Here is an 18010-nt window from a genome sequence, read left to right as displayed (position 1 = left end):
ACTGTTTGTGTGAACCATTTCCAGTTGATGCTTTCCACCTTCTCCACTGCGGTCCCGTCGATGTGGATTGGGGGCGTGCTCCCTCAGAGAGTGAGTGAGACACACCCCTCACCACCTCCCTGTAGGCTGTCTTGTCATTGTTGGTAATCAGGCCTACTACTGTTATCTGCAAACTTGATGATTGAGTTGGAGGCGTGTGTGGCCATGCAGTCATGGGAGTACAGGAGGGGGGCTGAGCATGCACCCTTGTGGGGTCCCTGTGTTGAGGATCAGTGAAGTGGAAGTGTTTCCTACCTTCACCACCTGGGGGTGGCCCGTCAGGAAGTCCAGGACCCAGTTGCACATACCCAGGCCCCCGAGCTTGGAAGGCACTATGGTGTTGAATGCTGAGCTATAGTCAATGACCAGAATTCTGACGTAGGTATTCCTATTGACCAGTTGGATAGGGCAGTGCAATGGCAATTACATTGTCTTGGGTGTAAGGTAGAGGTGATATGATCCTTAACTAGCCTCTCAAAGCACTTCATGATGACAGAAGTGAGTGCTAAGGGGCGATATTAATTTAGTTCAGTTACCTTTTGCTTTCTTGGGTACAGGAACAATGGTGGCCATCTTGAAGCAAGTGGGGTCAAAAGACTGGGATAGGGAGAGTGAATTTCTGCGTAAACACTCCAGCCAGCTGTTCTGCACATGCTCTGAGGACGTGGCTAGGGATGCTGTCTGGGCCTGCAGCCTTCCGAGGGTTTTACTCACGTCGGCCATGGAGAATGAGGGCCCACAGTCCTTTCGGAGTGGGCCGCGTCAGTGGCACTGTTATCCTCAAAGCAGGTGACGGTGTTTAGTCTGGGAGCAAGACTTCGTTGTCCGCGACGTGGCTGGTTTTCCCTTTGTAATCTGTGATTGTCTGTAGACCCTGCCACATACGTCTTGTGTCTGAGTCGTTGAATTGCGACCACTTTGTCTCTGTACTGACATTTTTCCTGTTTGATTGCCTTAGAGGGAATAACTGCACTGTTTGTACTCAACGGTATTCCCAGTCACCTTGTCATGGTTAAATACAGTGGTTTGCGCTTACAGTTTTACAGAAATACTGCCATCTATCCACAGCTTCTGGTTTGGATAGGTTTTAAGTCCCCATGGGAACAACATCCCTATACACTTCCTGATGAATTCTGTCACTGTCTGTGTAAGCGCCAATGTTATTCTCCGAGGCTACCTGGAACATATCCCAGTCCGCGTGATCAAAACAATCTTGAAGCATGAATTCCGATTGGGCAGACCAGCATTGAATAGACCTTATTACGGGTACTTCCGTTTGAGTTTCTGCCTATAGGAAGGGAGGAGCAAAATGGAGTTGTGATCTGATTTGGCGGGCTTGTTAGGCACCTCAAAGGCAAGTAGCAGTGATCTAGTGTTTTCCCTAAGCGAGTACTACAGTCAATGTGTTGATAGCACTTCGGTAGCGTTTCCCTAATTTGCTTTAAAATCCCCAGCTACAATAAATGCGGCCATGTCTGTCGGTGCCATCTTATTCATTGTGTAACTCCAAGTTTACTTTGATATGATGGTTATATAAATATTTGCTCATAAAAGCATTTCCGACACAATTTCTCGCATAATGAATTGTACCGACACAAAAAGATCCCACCCTGTCTAATGGAATTTAGTTTTTTGGACATTTCTAAAGTTTACTGACATTTGCTGTTTCCATCAGGCCTGTCGTGACTTTTCTTTTGCCATTTTTTTTTTCTGACATACTTGACTCGCATAAAAAGGTTGGATAGAAACCTGTTTACTGAGTGACATATAACAAGAGGGAAAACTTATGATGCACAATCAAGTTCTGAAATTGCACCTTGTGTGTTCTACTATTCTGTCATCAGTAAGTTGAGACCCTGACTGACTTCCTAAAATATGTTTTATTTTTTGTATAATTTGTTTTTTCAATTTCGAAGAAACTACCGCGTTACGGACCTTTTGTGTCCTCGTATGTAGCTTCGGCCCTGACAGTAGGTCAACTAGGAAGCTGCTTAAAGCGCCTCAATCACGCCAACTCTTTCACACTTGGTTTTACGCACACAAACTTCTCATTGTTCCAGTGGCCTCCCAAACTGACGGCTGCGAATTCCACACACTCTCTGTGGTTAACGCACAAACTAATAACAAAAAACGTGCTCATTCATGTTTTTGGAATCATACTCTGATTCCTTATTTCTTTGTAAATTATTACACAATCGTGTGTGATTTGGAGTTGTGTAGGAGTGATGGGTTTCACGAAATTAATGTGACTGTGTGTGGAATGGGTCACTATGAACCAGAACCTTGCCCTGAGATGTTTGTCTGTATACAGAACCCCAAAAAACCAAAGATTTTTATAACTAAACCAAGAGACCACACAGCCTGTCGTTTTCAAACGGGAACAAATTCATAATTTATACATCCAGTGAATTATCGGTCTCATTCTTCTATCTGTGGTATTACTCTACCACCATGTGCTGTCTCTACTTTTGTAGTGAGCGAGAGTTCAGTCCCCTCAAACTTTGCTCTGGACCTCGAAGCCAGTTCCACTGCAAACATTTTTTTTGGGGGGGGGGGACACACCAGGTGTTTTCAATTGATCAGGTAGCTCAGAAAACCAGCAGGCTCCAGACCTCATAGGGTAAGAGTTTAATACCCCTGGTGTCGTGTGTATTGAATTGATGCAACACGATGTGAGCAATGTAAGCTCTGCTTTTATTCATCTTTCTCTACTCCTCCCCCCTCTTTTACCCTCCTTCTCATTCCAACCGTAAGGTAGTTAGTGAACAGTTCTGTGCTGCTGTCCTGAGTCTGCCCATATATAAGGGCATGTGTTACTGGACAGGTGTTTGTGCAGGTGGCCTTTGGCTCTGTGTGTGTGTTTTCAAATGTCATCAGTCCTCATCACTTCCTCTTCACGTTCATCTCTGTTTCCTGTCCACTTCTATTCCAAAATAAAGCAACCCGCTTGAGAAATATCTCAGCCAGTCATCCTTCCTACCTCCTCTTTTTTTTCTTCTCACACCCACATACATCGTGGAGCGGAAGGGGGGAAAACCCGGCTTGTACTAGACGACCGAACGTGGTTGGAGGAGGTGCGTGTGTTGAGTCACCAGACAAACGGGAGCAGATGAGGCAGCTAGAGGTCCTATTTCTACTGTTTAAAGGGCAGTCCTACTCATCACGTTCCAGTCTGTCCTCATCTCTGCCTCGCTCTGTCTTTTTCTTTCTCTCACTCATTAACACACACACACTGTCCCCCACAGGTGAAACTGTGAGTCAGCCCCCTCCCCTGCTTCCCATGTCACAATACACCTCTGTTCCTCCCTTCACCTTATTACCCCTTGTCAACACCTCCCCATTGTGGTATAGATCTTATCTTTCTCACACACCTGCTGCACATAGTGTATATGCGGGTCCTTGTTGCCTGAACCACTGCTCTTGATTGGGGTGATGATGGGGGGGGGGGGTAGTTACATGTAATAGGGGTGTAACAGTTCACTAAACCCAAGGTTCAGTACTATTTGCGGTTTTCGGGTCACGGTTCGGTTTCAGTACAGCTGGAAAATAAAATAGCAACAAACTGTAGTTAATTTTTGTTTAGCTGTTCCTCATTGTGAAAACACACGATTACTCATCAAAAACAACACTAAAATAAAGGCTCAGACATTGTAAGAAAAACATTATAGTATAGACTTAAACAAAGAGAAAAATATGCACACGTGTGACTCTCATAAACGGGGCATGTCTGTAGCGCGATACTTCTCATCTCCCACTCCGGGGTAATGTGATGGTCTGTCACTTAAGTAGCTCTCTGTAGCCCTGGAGGTCCATCCATCCATCTGTAGTGAGTGCAACACAGGGTGGATTGGCCAACTCATTGACAACTTCAGCTTTGGCTTGCTTGTATAGAGCAGGCACTACCTGTTTGCTGGAATGGGTGCGAGAGAAGGTCGTAATGTGGCTCGAGCACTTTCAGGAGGTACTGCCTGAACCCCCCCCCCCCCCCCACTCAACCACGGCGAATGGGTTGCATATCCACGGCAATAAACACCTATTGTAATTTCTTTGTGTCAACATATTCGAGGTGTTGGCAGCTGCATAGGCTACTCTAGTTGAGCAATGGAGACGTACTGTTTTAACGTTCTATCCACAACACTCTGTCCATCGCAATCTACTAGGAAGCCAAAATGTTCCCAAACTGGAGATTTAACGATTTAACGCTTAAGGATCCTCCTGGTTTATCGGCCCCACCACTCGCCATCATACTGAACTAGGCCCCGGCTGCGCCTCACAAAAGGACCGTTTGAAATGCGGCAGTAGGGCCCCCCGGGTGGCGCAGTGGTCTAGGGCACTGCATCGCAGCGCTAGCTGTGCCACCAGAGACTCTGGGTTCGCGCCCAGGCTCTGTCGCAGCCGGCCGCGACCGGGAGGTCCGTTGGGCGACGCACAATTGGCCTAGCGTCGTCCGGGTTAAGGAGGATTTGGCGTCCCTCCTGTGGCGGGACGGGCGCAGTGCGTGCTAACCAAGGTAGCCAGGTGCACGGTGTTTCCTCCAACACACGGTGTTTCCTCCAACCCTGGCTTCCGGGTTGGAGGCGCGCCGTGTTAAGAAGCAGTGCGGCTTGGTTGGGTTGTGTTTCAGAGGACGCATGGCTTTCGACCTTCGTCTCTCCCGAGCCCGTACGGGAGTTGTAGCGATGAGACGAGATAGTAATTACTAACAATTGGATACCACGAAAAGGGGCTCAAATAAAAAATAAATAAAAGAAATGCGGCAGTAAAGATTCACATTTTTATTACAATGCTCGCATAGGCATAGCCTATTTTTGGTTTATTATTTTTATGTATTCATTTGGGTTCATAGTGTGGACCGAACAAAGGTCCCCATACCGAACGGTTCGGTACGAATATGTGTACCGTTACATATCACTTCGACTCCAAGTAACGTTTTGTAAAAAAATTATATATATATATAAATAAAATATATTGTTGCTAAGTAGCATTAGCTAGTGGTAGTTTGCTTTACCTGCCCCAAAACGCTGATATTTTTCATATATTGATGTTTCTGTGCTGTTGGAGCTAGGAACACACATATTTAGCAGATGTTATTGCTTGTATGTGACCAATAACATTTGATTATAGCTTGTTCACCATCTTTTTAAATAGAGCCAACATGTTTTCAGCACTTTAATTTCCATGACTGATCAAAAGTCATTTCTCATACTATTGTCTCTCTGCAGCAGACTTATAGTGAGCAATATGTTTGGAACATCAAATCGCAAAAAAAATCACACTATCAAATCGCAATACATATCGTATTCGCACTTAAGGATCGTGATAATATTGTATTGTGAGGTCCCTGGCAATTCCCAGCAGTGAAGTAGCAAGAGTTGTCTGTGTGTGAAGATGATGAAATGTGCCCCTCCTTACCCAAACCAGTTCGACAGGTGTTTGTCTGTGCTTGTTTGTGTGGCACCCTTTGAATTCAATCACTTTTTGACGGTGTCCCTTTGGATTTAAACCAAACTTTCCATATGTTTTTGCCAATGGAAGAAGTTGTCAGAAAGTAAGGGGCTTTTTGGACCTGAATGCCAAAACATTTGCACGATAAAGGTGCTCTAAGTTGACCCGTTTTGCATACCCCAACTTACCATGTCTTCATCACTGGAAAAGAAACAGAGTTTGCTATCATTTCAAAGTTTACAAGCAGGGTTGTCAAACAATTTTTTACATTTCTTTTAAAATGACGTTTTGTAACCTCTGATCTAAAACCCTATTTGACATAATCTGAGATTTTATTTGTTTTGCCCGCCATCGGTTGAGACAAGATTCTCTTGAATGCAGGGTGGGTGTCATGTTTTGGCTAATAGTCACTTTCTGACAACTTAAAGGAATTATGAATGGAAGGTTTTGTTCAAATCAAATGGGGTGCTGTCAAAGTGATTGAATTCAAATGGATTTGCCCAATTGTAACTTTTTAAACCACGAACCAGGGGGTGCTTGAGATGTTCTGTCAGCAGATGATGGGAATTACTACTGCCTGTCTGAGCCTGTCTGCCTCTGATTATACTTCATGACATCTAGTCCATTCTATTGTATGCTCTGAACAGAGGCTGGCAATAGAACGAAATAGACACAGAGATGGAGAGGGGACATTTGCAGAGGGGGGGAGAGAAGGATTAGAGAGAGAAAAAGGCTGATGGGGAGGTTTGGGGAGTGAGCGAGAAATAGGCTGGTGGAGAGACGGGCGAGCGGTACTGGAGGGCATCAAACAAAGGAGAGGAGAGGAGGCTCCTGGGAGTTGGTGTTCTCGCCGCTCTGCTGACGGTGTGTTTCGTCTGGCCCAGAAAAGCGCTGCAGTCTCAGCTGAGCCACAGCTACTGTGCAATATAGGTGTGTCTGTTGCTTTGTGTCTGGAGGGATAGCCAATGCACACCATACGTAGTATTCACATAACTGTTTTTTTTAGGAGTGCATTTTCTTTTCACAGCAGCGTGTAACTCCATACTCAAGTGTTGTTTAGCGACACTCTTACTGCAATATTAAACTGTAAATATTCGATTTTCACTCTTTACTTCTCTTTCTCTCCATCTCTGTCCCTCTCTGCAGTTTATTTATCCCTGTACATCCTCTTCTTTCTGGGCCTTGTGGTTTGGTGACCTACATCTACTCTACCCATGAGCCCCTGCAACTAGGGCTCAACCATTTGACCTTGGCCTGACCTCTCACCTCTTCTCCAAAGCCACGCCCCCCTGGTGAAGGTCTGTATCTCTGCTATTCTATCTTTGACAGCTGGTCAAACCACTCAGGGATTTCATGAGATTTGAGGCATCCTGCTCTTTCCTTTAGAGCTGTATGCTATGGAGGAGCCTGTCGTTTTCTCTCTGTAGTGTATGGCGTGTCCATGTGCAACGTCTCCCTGTAGTGGGCGCGTCTGTGTGTAACGCCGTTCTCTCTGTAGAGTGTATGGAGCAGTGTGAGAGCGCTGCGGCTCTCCTGGAGTCAGTGAGGGAGCAGGAGGTGCAGTTTGAGCAGCTGACCAGAGCGCTGGAAGAGGAGAGGAGGAGAGTACGCCTCACCAGCCCCCCGTCCCACACCCTCCCCCACACACAGGTAACACCCCAGCCCATCTCCCCAGGGGAAATTTCCTCCCAACCCCCAAATACACTTTGTTAGTGGCCTGCGCCTTTCCTAAGCCTCTTTCGAGATTCAGGCGAAAGACAAGTCATCCATCTGTTCATATATCCCTCATCTGTCCTTCTAGCCCATCCCTCCATCATCCAGTGATTACCGTTATCACCCTCCTCCACCCATCGCATCCAACCCCCTAATCCACCGCTCCGCTCCGCTCCTCCACCTCAACCAGCACTCTGGATTGTGTTTGGTTTAACTGTGTGTTGCAATTCAACCCTTGTCCTTTAACACACTACCGTGTCTGTTTAGATATCTCTACAGCTTTAACATTACCACGCGTTATACAACTCGCACCTCTGCATAACTCCAACATCACTTGCCGTACCCGCAACCTTCATACCACCCTTACATACCATGGAATTCAAGCTTTTGTCGTCTTCGCTCCAGCATGTTGTCCAAAACTGTACCTGGAAGGATGTTGTCATGCATGCAGCCTCGTTCTACCACCTAAAATGTTGTGGAAGATGCCGTCATTTTAAGCCAGTACACAGTATCAACTCGATGTGGTGCCTCCTAATGTGATTCTCATAGGTGACTATGTTATCATATGTTTGTATGCTTTACCATGCTATTGGAGCCCTGAAGAGACATGGAGAACTCTTCTGTTTTTACTGAGTACATATCAGCTGATAGGCAAGATGAATGGAGTTGCCTTCTGCTTTTATTATTCTAGCAGGGCTAATTGGCTTGTTTTAGGTTGTCAGTCTCCTCTCCCGTGTTTAGTCTCGCAGCGTGCTAAGAGATGTCTCATGACTACCGCTGGGTGGGTGTTGCCTCTCTCGGTGTAGGTGTCCCTTGTTTATCACAATGTATCATTCCAAGTTTAGACACCAACACACGCATGCACAGCTATCTCAACACTTAACACGTTTGCTGTTGTTAACTTGTTACCGTAACGGCTTTAGAATGTGAAGGGAAATGTACCTTTTCTCCCCGGGTCCTACATTGTGGTGGAACTGGCATGACCCCTTGTGGACAGAGCAGGCATTACACCCAGCCACACAGCTAAAGTGTGCAGCACATGCCCAGCATTTTTGCCTGTATCCTCCTGCCTTCATTAAAGTGATCTAACATAAAACGAGTGGTGAAAGGCAATGGTTGGGTAATTGATTACCTCAAAGAAGGGAGAAGGATGCATTGTCAAAGTTTTCAGATATGGCCCATGACGGTGAGGTACTGAGAAAACGGGGTCAGTTTGGTTAATGTGTCACGATGTCAGCAGTGTTCGGGTGGTTGTAAGGCGACGTAGCCTAAGCTGTAGCCCAGTTGGATCCTCTGTGATGTCTCTAAAGACGCCTGTGAATATGATTGTGTTCTCTCGGTTGACGGTTGCTCTCTCCTACTCAGAACGGGCGCCTGGGGGAGGCAGACATAGAACGACTAAAACTGAGTGAGGGATACATCAACGGGACACAGGTGAGTGTATATGTGTGCTGGTTGGGTGTGAGATGTTCTGTGTGTTTAACGTGTGTGTACTGGTTGTGTGTGTCTACTGGTTGTGTGTGTGTAACATTGTGTGTGTTTATTACAGTACAGGATGGTGGACCCAGTGCATGGCGTTCTAGACGAGAGCTGCACACCAGAAGATGATTCACAGGAAGTACAGTCTGTCTTCTCAGACGATGGAACAAATGGACGGAGGGCAGGGAACGCGGTATGGACACGCGCGCGCACACTTTCTACTGTAACTAATATGTAACTGAAAATAACTTCCTCCATGGCGAACAAAATATTATCTACAACTTCCTGTCTCATCGTGATGTACTTCCTCTTCTTCAGATGAAGAAGGTGATCACCTCACGTACCGTCCTGCCCTCTGATTCGATGTCCATCGACGGAGGACTGTCCGTCTCGGGTATGGGCAGTTACAGTGCCACTCTGGACAGGCAGGCCTACAGGCAGGCTGGAGGGGGGGATTACCCCACAGCCACGGTCCCCAGGAACTACCACTACGGCCCCGCGGGGGGGTACGACGACTACAGGAGCGCCCCGCCCTCCGAGGCCTACGCCAGTCTGAGCAGAGGCACACGCATGGACGACCGCTACAGGTCAGACAGACTGTAAAGTTTGTAGAAGTGCTAAAGAGCACTGTAAAGAAATGCTTCTCAATAAGTATTCCTTTGAAGATGACTTTATCTTCTCCCTCTGTCTTCTCCAGACCTGCGGATGGGTACAGGACCCTGGACTCTGGGTACCGCGCCCCCAGCAGGCAGCAGCTGGACCCCTATGCAGCCCAGCCCCAGGTGGGGCGAGGGGTGAGGGGTGTGGGCAGTGCCCTGGAGCTGGGGGGCATGCGCTATGCCCACCAGGCCCACTTTGGCGTGGAGGATGACCAGAGGAGTCTGGGATATGATGACATGGAGTATAGTATGGCTCCTCCTCCCATGCACCCAGGGTACGGCACCATGCCACGACTAGGACCAGGCCCTGGAGGACTGGACAGACGCAGGCTCAGGTACACACACACAGACAGACAGAGACACACTCATGATCCCTGGTTAACAGCACACACCCAAATCACTCCGATATCAGTGTGCATGTACGCAATACTCGGATACCGACATACACACTCCCACTAAACCACTACACACACACACACACACACACACACACACACACACACACATCAATTCACGCGTACAACACTCGCACTCACACACAACACACTCCGGTCTGATCTTCCATTGGTCCCTTAGGAGTTGCGAGGACACTTTGGACGGGGACATGGGAGGAGTTGACCCCTACACCTGGGGCGTCAACATGGCGATGGAGAGGGGAAGTATGGCGTCATTGGACAGCACCCTGAGGAAGGGCCCGCCCACTTCCTGGAGACAACCGGAGCTTCCGGAGGTCATCGCCATGTTGAACTACCGACTGGACCCGGTCAAAACCAACGCCGCTGCCTTCCTCCAGCACCTCACCTTCAAGAACGACAAGGTGAAACACAATGCTTTGTATACCCGCAAACACCGATTTGTTTGAAATTATGAATATTGCGAGTGTTAAAGCACTGCTGTCAGCATGTGTTTTTAAAATGGGTTTGGTGTGTGACCATGCTGGTGGCGTGTGTCTGTAGGTGAAGTCGGAGGTGCGTCGTTTAAAGGGGATCCCAGCTCTGGTCTCGTTGCTGGACAACCCCAAGAAGGACGTGCACCACTCGGCCTGCGGGGCGCTCAAGAACATCTCATACGGACGAGACCACGACAACAAGATCGCCATCAAGAACTGTGACGGCATCCCAGCCTTAGTCAGGCTGCTGAGGAAGGCCAGAGAGCAGGACCTCACAGACACCATTACAGGTAGTACAACCGTTATGTCTATTCTCTATCAGGTTTCTCCCCAGGTTTTTTGTTTAACGAGGTGGTGCTTATGAGTAAGGCAGGGGGAAGCCCCAGAAGGGGAAGGCCTGCGTTTTTTAACATGTGTAACTGCCATTTCCTGCAATATAGAGCCTTAAATGATAACAAATAGTGTTTTTAAAATGTATTTTTACGTAGTGGCGCAGCCTGTCCACAAGGTGGCGCAGCGCCCAGCTTACGTTTCGGGGAGAATCCCGCCTTTCTATTACTGTTCTACGTGTGGGACAGAGAAACCCCAGTACGACCGTGTAGCGTTCCTAATATACTTCAGCTCTATAACCTACACTGAGTATACCAAACTTTAAGAACACCTTCCTAATATTGAGCATCAATTCGTCGGGGAATGGACTCTACCAGGTGTCGAAAGCGTTCCACAGGGATGCTGGCCCATGTTGACTCCAATGCTTCTCACAGTTGTGTCAAGTTGGCTGGATGTCCTTTGGGTGGTGGACCGTTCTTGATACACACGGGAAACGGTTGAGCTTATAAACGCAGCAGCGTTGCAGTTCTTGACACCTTCAAACCGGTGTGCCTGGCACCTACTACCCTACCCCGTTCAAAGTCACTTAAAGCTTTTGTCTTGCCCATTCACACATGCACAATCCATGTCTCAGTTGTCTCGAGGCTTACGAATCCTTCTTTAACCCGTCTCCTCCCCTTCATCTACACTGATTTGAAATGGATTTAACAAGTGACCTCAATAAGGGATCATAGCTTTCACCTGGTCAGTCTGTCATGGAAAGAGCTGGTGTAGTAAAGTAACTGCCAAAATAATGGAAACACCACAAGCCAGAACAGCATAGATTCTACATGTCTGGAACTCTATTGGAGGGATGCGACGACATTTTTCCACGATAAATTCCATCATTTGGTGTTTTGCTGATGGTGGAAAATTCCGTTTCAGGTGCCGGTCCAGAATTGGGTTGAGATCTGGTGACTGAGACGACCATGGCATATGGTTTACGTCATTTTCATGCTCCTCAAACCATTGGGAGAACTCGTGCCCTGTGGATGGGGGCATTATCATCCTATGGGGGCATAGCCATGGTGTCCAAAATAATGGCCTGCCCATCATTTTTATACATGACCCTAAGCATGCTGGCCTGTTGACATTGTTTTGGCAGTTACCTGTACTTTGTGATTGGACTCCGAGACCAGAGAGTCATGAAAAATGCTGAAGAATGCGTTCTCTTCTTCCTCAGGCACACTGTGGAACCTTTCGTCTCACGACTCGGTGAAGATGGAGATCGTGGACCACGCGTTACACGCCCTCTCTGACGAGGTGATGGTGCCGCACTCTGGCTGGGAGAGAGGGCGTGACGGAGGGGAGGAGAGCCTCAAACCACGACACCTGGAGTGGGAGACGGCCCTCACCAACACAGCTGGCTGTCTGAGGCACGTGGATGGAGAGGAAATGGAGGGCTGGCGATCAGTGGAGGAGATGAAGGCAGAGGGAATAGCTATTGGATCTGAGGGAAATATAAACCATTTTAACTTAACTTTTTTTTCTTGTTCAGGAATGTGAGCTCAGAACGTAGCGAGGCCAGGCGGAAGCTGAGAGAGTGCACAGGATTGGTGGACTCGCTCATGTACATTGTCCAATCACAGATCAACCGCAAAGATGTGGACAACAAGGTAATTGTTTGCTTAAATCTGATTATGCAATTTGAGGGGGTACATTAAAAAAATAAGTGTAATTACATGATTGAATAAAGATAATTTTAAACCTCCACTCTCCATCTCTCTCTGTGTAGTTGGTGGAGAACAGTGTGTGTCTGCTGAGAAATCTGTCCTATCAGGTTCACCGGGAGGTTCCTGGCTGCGAGCGCTACCTGGAGGCCGCGCCCCTAAACCAGGGCCCTGTCCCCGGATCCAACAAGGCCAGCTGCTTCGGCTCACGGAAGGGCAAAGGTCAGTAACCGGCCTGTTTTTAAGGTCATAGTATACACCCTGTGTGTTCTGTGGCTAGAGGTAGACCGTTTCCCTTAACCCCAGATCTAGAATCAGATTACACTCTCCCCAGTCCTGACTCATTAACAGGGGATTCATCTGTAGATCTGTGGTTAGTGGCAACGTAATCCTACTCGGTGTGTGCTTAATTTCGTGCCCGGGGCTGAGTTATTTTATTTTTTTGCTTTTGTGTATCTGACTGGTTTTGTTTGTGCTTGTTGGTGGCTGGGATTCATGTTTTTCACACTCCGTCCCTCCCTCTGTCCTCCTCCTTTTGTTCCCGTTCTGTTTTAGATGAGTGGTTTTCCACAGGTAAGATTCTCTTAGTGTCCTGTTGCGCTTTGGCTGAACAAGGGCTTTTCCTAACGCTGGCTGGCCTTAACATTGCCTTTCCTTTAGTCAGTAGATTTTGTAGGTGGGACTTGTCATTCTTAGTGCATGCTGTTCAACTAGTGGCCACGTTTGCATGATACCATGATGTCATTGAGGGGAATTTGCATCTATTAAAAATGGCTGAGGTGGAACTGACTCAAATGCACCTAAAATGTTTTTTTCAATCAGAATGATCTCTAGATGGTTGGTTTTCTCTCCAGGTAAGAAAGATGCGGATGACGGGAGTGCGGACCAGGTTGATATCCCAAAGAGGACGACGCCTGCCAAAGGTGAGTCAAAACGCCATATGAAAGCACAGCGTACATGCGACACACACAATCAGTTCCTAAAATCCCTCTTCCTACCAGGCTATGAGCTGCTGTTCCAGCCTGAGGTGGTGCGTGTCTACACTTCCCTGCTGAGAGAGAGCAAGAACCCCTCAGTGCTGGAGGCAGCAGCCGGGGCCATACAGAACCTGTGTGCCGGACGATGGACTGTGAGTGGACAGCCTCTGCTCTCTCTCACCTTTCCCTGAAATCTCCACCTCTCGCGTCTCATTGTCTGATTTCATAGCATTACCCCAATGGTGTTGGTTGCTGCCTTCTCAGGATGACTTGTCAGTGTTCAGAATGGTCATGGTTCTAACCACCGCTCTCTCTCAATCAGTATGGCCGGTATATCCGGGCCACGGTACGTCTGGAGAAGGGCCTACCTATGATGGCAGAGCTGCTGGCTCATGGGAACGACCGTGTGGTCAGAGCCATGTCCGGGGCCCTGAGGAACCTGGCCATCGACAACCGCAACCGCGAGCTGCTCGGTAAGTTGGCGTGTGCATCAGTCGCCTGTTTAGTTATCACAACTTCACATGAGGAAAGACTGCTTCATTAGCATATAGAAAGGTCTTTCCTTCCTGGATTGCTTCAGAGCCTCTCTTTCGTCTGTGTTGCTCATCTGAGCCGTCCTGTCCTCCCTCAGGTAAGCACGCTGTGCCCCACCTGGTGGCAGACCTGCCGGGTGGCCAGAGCCAGTCTGCACGACCTCTGTCTGAGGAGACGGTGGTGTCTGTGCTGAGCACGCTCACTGAGGTGCTGGGCAACAGCCTGGAGGCCGCCAAGACCCTCAGGGCCTCCCAAGGCATCGAGAGACTGGTGCTCATCAATAAGGACGGGTAAGAGTGTGTGTGTGTTTAACTGAAGCTCATTAAAAAGTATGTTCTGTGTGTGTGCACGTTTGTTTGAGACGGACAGGTGAAAGTGTGTCCATACAGCGCGTCTAACCGAGTGCATGTCTATTGGTCCTGCAGTAAACGGTCCGAGCGGGAGGTGCGCGGGGCAGGCCAGGTGTTACAGCTGGTGTGGGGGCACAAGGATCTGCGGCGCCCCCTGGAGAAGGACGGCTGGAAGAAGACTGACTTCACAGTGAACCGCAACACATCCGCCAACGGCCCTTCCACGCGCACCAACGGGACCTACGAGGAAACTACCATGCCAATGCTAGACAAAGGTGAGACTGGGAAGTTTTATTTCATTGTTTTCTGCGGCAGACTTGCTTCTTTGACAGAAAGTTGAAGTTAGACATAAAATACACCGTATGTAGGAATTGTAGGGAAGCAAGCGGAATGTAATGGCTTTTGTTATTTCCACAGGGGCGAAGAGAGACATGATTCCACTGAATGACTTAGGCCCTGGTGAGTATCCATGGGAACACTGTCAAAGCTGAGCCCGAAGATTAGATTTTTGTAGATTTTTTAAAATCAATGTTGATTCATGCTCTTCCACTTTAGAAGCCTACTCTACACTGGACCAGCGGGAGAGGAGACACTCTCTGGACAACTCCCTCGACACCACAGACACTTTACAGGTAACACTGCTCCCCCCCCCCCCCCCCGCCCTGTACACATTGTTTCTTTAACTTAAACACACTTTTATTAACCTTCTCCTTCACACCTTTTTCAAAACGTCTTTCTGTTTTGCCTTTGGGGTTGACGACCGTCACCTCTACTCACGGTATCTCTTCCACGTCTCTCTCTCTCATGCCGTCTCAGCGTGGGGTGTATGGGGGGAGAAAGGGTTCCCTGCCTCTGTTGGACTCCTACGATGGTTAGCCCCCTCCCCCCTGCATGTAACAGCATGGTACGTTTCACCTCTTGTCCTGCATGGACTCTAAATCGCCATCCTTTCTCTTATAACTTATAACCTTTCTCTTGTAACTCTGTCTATATTGTATTATTCCAGTACCTTGGTTTTGTACCCAGTATAATGTGCAGTGAAAACTGATTGAAGGCTTTCACACCGGTATAGTATGCTGTGTGGACTTGTACTTGTGCGCTGCGGTGTATCATAAACCCTAAAACTAACCGTATTCCCTAGGCACTTGCATTTTGGCATATTGTGTATAGACTGACATACTCGTACCACAAAATCGGCTTGTGTGCGGTTTGTTTTACTCTTTTAAATATTACCACATGCACTGATGACACGTGGTATTTATCATCCTCCTCTTCCTCCAGAAGAACTGATGGGGTGCATTACCCAGGGTGAGCTGCCCCAGCCCTGCCACTGCTGAGCAGAGAACACTAGAGACCCACGGACTCGCTCTCTCTCATCCCCCTCTTTCTCTCCTTCCATCGCAAGGCTATGTGGTTACGAAGAATGAGGGTTGGCATCCAAAGAAAGCGGTTGTGTTGCAATCAGAGTGATATTTAACACTCAAACTGAACACACGCACGCACACACACACACACCATAGTAGCGTCAGAAATATATTCCCTGTTATTTAAATTATATTGATATTCCCTTTTCTCAAGGCAATCGTCTTTGTTTGACAATCATTGTTTATTTCTGTTTTATGGTTACTTCCAACATTTGGCTCAGTGAGTGTTTCCTGTCGTTTGTTAGAATCCTCATACTCATCCAAGTGTTTTGTTATTTTCATCGTTGTGAATCAGATTACTGCCATCTGCATCCTGAGATGAATTTATTTGTAATATCTGTAGGGTATGTGTATATAGAAAGAGGAAATGTTTTGATTGGGGAGGAAGGTGTCTGCCTTTTTTAAGGTTGATTTTAATTTAAGTGGTGCCCAGATTGGGATTGGTGAGTGGAAATGTCATGCGTGGCTGCTGGACCAATGGGGCTCGGTCCTCATAGGTTCAGAATGTTTGTATGGGAGTTATTTTCACCTTTTCTAGGTGTCTAACAGGCTGGTTGGTTTTGGGGTAGTTGGGAGAGCGTGTGAGGCCGGTGTGTGTGCGTGCATGAGTGTCATACAGGAGACCTGTGTGTGCATGAGTGGTTTTGTTTAACAAACAACCCATATGAGCCTGTTTTATTTTTAAGGACTTCATATTGTGCTTTCATGTTTTTTCTACTCCTTTTGCAAATATCTTTTTTTTGTCTTTTTAAATTGTGGCTTTTACAGATGTACCAACTGCCTCTATTTCTTTTGTTGTGATACCTTATTTAATGATTTTTTTTACATGAGAATGTTACATTATTTTTTCGAACCCTCCTGAGTCTATGTGGTTAACGATGGCTGTGAGAGTGCGATCTCATACACCTTTTGGAGTGTGGGTTTTGCTGCTGCTGTGCCATTAGCTGGAATACTACTGTTCACACACTGTTAACAAGCACCACAGCTCTTAGTCCTACATTTGCTCAATAACATTCCAACACTAAACTATAACACTAGGGACGCATTCCCCACACTGTTACACAGACCTGGGGCCTGTTCCCTAGAGGGGGGTGTTTGGCACGCTTACGTTATCAATCTTTTGCATAGAGCTGGCAGATTCTTGATTTCCGCATGTTAAACATTAATCGTCTGTTCTATCAGCAATGCTCTGAACCTCCTATACCACTAATAATAACACTACGGTAGTTCAGTCAGTACTTGCTGTTACACTAGCCAGAACAATGTGCTGTACGTAATGGACTCAAAAGGCATTGGTTGAAAAAGAGAGAGGGGTTGGTTTTCTGTAGAAATTACACTAATGTTTCGGAAGAATTGGATTCCTCAGAGGTGACTCAAGTATAAACAGACGGTAGGACCAGACTTGAGCATAGACTAGGGGGGGAAAAGAAAAGAACATTTTGGGAGCATTTTTTTATTATTTTATATATACTTTGAGTTTTCATTTTGTGTCCGTGTTTTGCGTTTTTAGTATTGTTTTCTGATTTGGGAGTGGTGGGTGAAGCATTATGCAGTCTCTATTATACTTTTTTTTTTTTTATTATGCTTTTGCAACTTTTCTTTAGTGGCAAAGGAGACTACTCATCTTTTTTGTTTGTATTTTTTATATTGTTGCCACATGCGTCGTTTCTCTGTAGCATTGCCTATTCATGTACAATTATGATGAACTTGCCTTGGCTCTGAAAAGTTTCATTTTCTTCAGTAGGAGTATGTAACTGGCAATGCTGTTTTTATAAAATAAAGATCTTTTCTCAGACCAGATTTGATGTTTAAAGGGCATTTTTATGTCTCTGTGTCCAGTATGAAGGAAGTTTTGAGGTAGTTTCGTGAGCCAATGCTAACTAACGTTAGCACAATGACGAGTTCTTCAAGTAGCATGTTTTGTGTGCGTGTGTGACAGCTGGAGATGTGCTCTTGGGGATAAACACGTCTAATTAAAGGGGTACAGCTTAGTCTGTCTGGGTAACCAGACTCCCTCTCTTCAAACACACATTCACACCTTAATATTCATGAAGGCTTTTAAGCTTTGTGTGGCCTGCTCAGTCTTGTGCCTCCCCAAATATGCTTCTACTACATTTGAGATGCCTAAAATTGTTTCTTTAGCCCTCTGAATTTTCTTTTGAGTCTATACCTTGGCCAACATTATAGCCCAAATCATTAGCCATTGCTATTGCGCTGTCTCTAAAGCCAGGATAAGCTTTCTAAAAGGCTAACATGACCCCGGGGGAACATTTGACCACAGATTAATGTTTAGTGTTGATGTGCTCAGCTGCCTTTGTCTCATGTCTCACGCTGTGAGAAGATCACCAGGGTGGGAGTGTGTGTGTGGGGGTACATAAGGTATTGTGTGTTGGTGATTCGGATGAATATAAGGGCTTTAAAGGCCCAGTGTAGTCAAAAATGCGAGGTTGGAAAAATATTGT

At 46.9% G+C, this 18010-nt stretch overlaps 1 protein-coding gene across 14 annotated transcripts in view; it reads left to right on the top strand.

The window, feature by feature from the left end:
* Positions 1 to 17348, top strand: part of LOC139581234 (catenin delta-1-like) — a 32633-nt gene extending 15285 nt beyond the window's left edge. For 5 of the 14 annotated variants that reach the window (XM_071410772.1, XM_071410776.1, XM_071410773.1 and 2 more), the window contains 21 exons: positions 6631 to 6782; positions 6983 to 7134; positions 8563 to 8631; positions 8747 to 8869; positions 8995 to 9263; positions 9374 to 9670; positions 9912 to 10152; positions 10292 to 10514; positions 11777 to 11969; positions 12092 to 12209; positions 12329 to 12485; positions 12819 to 12836; positions 13118 to 13186; positions 13265 to 13392; positions 13563 to 13713; positions 13872 to 14064; positions 14200 to 14399; positions 14542 to 14583; positions 14680 to 14756; positions 14941 to 14995; positions 15406 to 17348. In XM_071410772.1, coding sequence (XP_071266873.1) covers positions 6988 to 7134; positions 8563 to 8631; positions 8747 to 8869; positions 8995 to 9263; positions 9374 to 9670; positions 9912 to 10152; positions 10292 to 10514; positions 11777 to 11969; positions 12092 to 12209; positions 12329 to 12485; positions 12819 to 12836; positions 13118 to 13186; positions 13265 to 13392; positions 13563 to 13713; positions 13872 to 14064; positions 14200 to 14399; positions 14542 to 14583; positions 14680 to 14756; positions 14941 to 14995; positions 15406 to 15461 — 2826 coding nt within the window. In that variant the 5' untranslated portion in view covers positions 6631 to 6782; positions 6983 to 6987 and the 3' untranslated portion in view covers positions 15462 to 17348. Of the gene's footprint in view, positions 1 to 6630; positions 6783 to 6982; positions 7135 to 8562; positions 8632 to 8746; positions 8870 to 8994; positions 9264 to 9373; positions 9671 to 9911; positions 10153 to 10291; positions 10515 to 11776; positions 11970 to 12091; positions 12210 to 12328; positions 12486 to 12818; positions 12837 to 13117; positions 13187 to 13264; positions 13393 to 13562; positions 13714 to 13871; positions 14065 to 14199; positions 14400 to 14541; positions 14584 to 14679; positions 14757 to 14940; positions 15029 to 15405 lie in introns of all 14 variants that reach the window. The other 9 variants (XM_071410785.1, XM_071410787.1, XM_071410781.1 and 6 more) reach the window with 8 other exon arrangements.
* The last annotated feature ends 662 nt before the right edge of the window (positions 17349 to 18010 follow it).

Source organism: Salvelinus alpinus, chromosome 7 (genome assembly GCF_045679555.1).
Source record: "Salvelinus alpinus chromosome 7, SLU_Salpinus.1, whole genome shotgun sequence".
Lineage (NCBI taxonomy): Eukaryota > Metazoa > Chordata > Actinopteri > Salmoniformes > Salmonidae > Salvelinus > Salvelinus alpinus.
The sequence above is the reverse complement of the archived record's forward strand: the minus strand, read 5'-3'. Positions and strand labels throughout refer to the sequence as shown.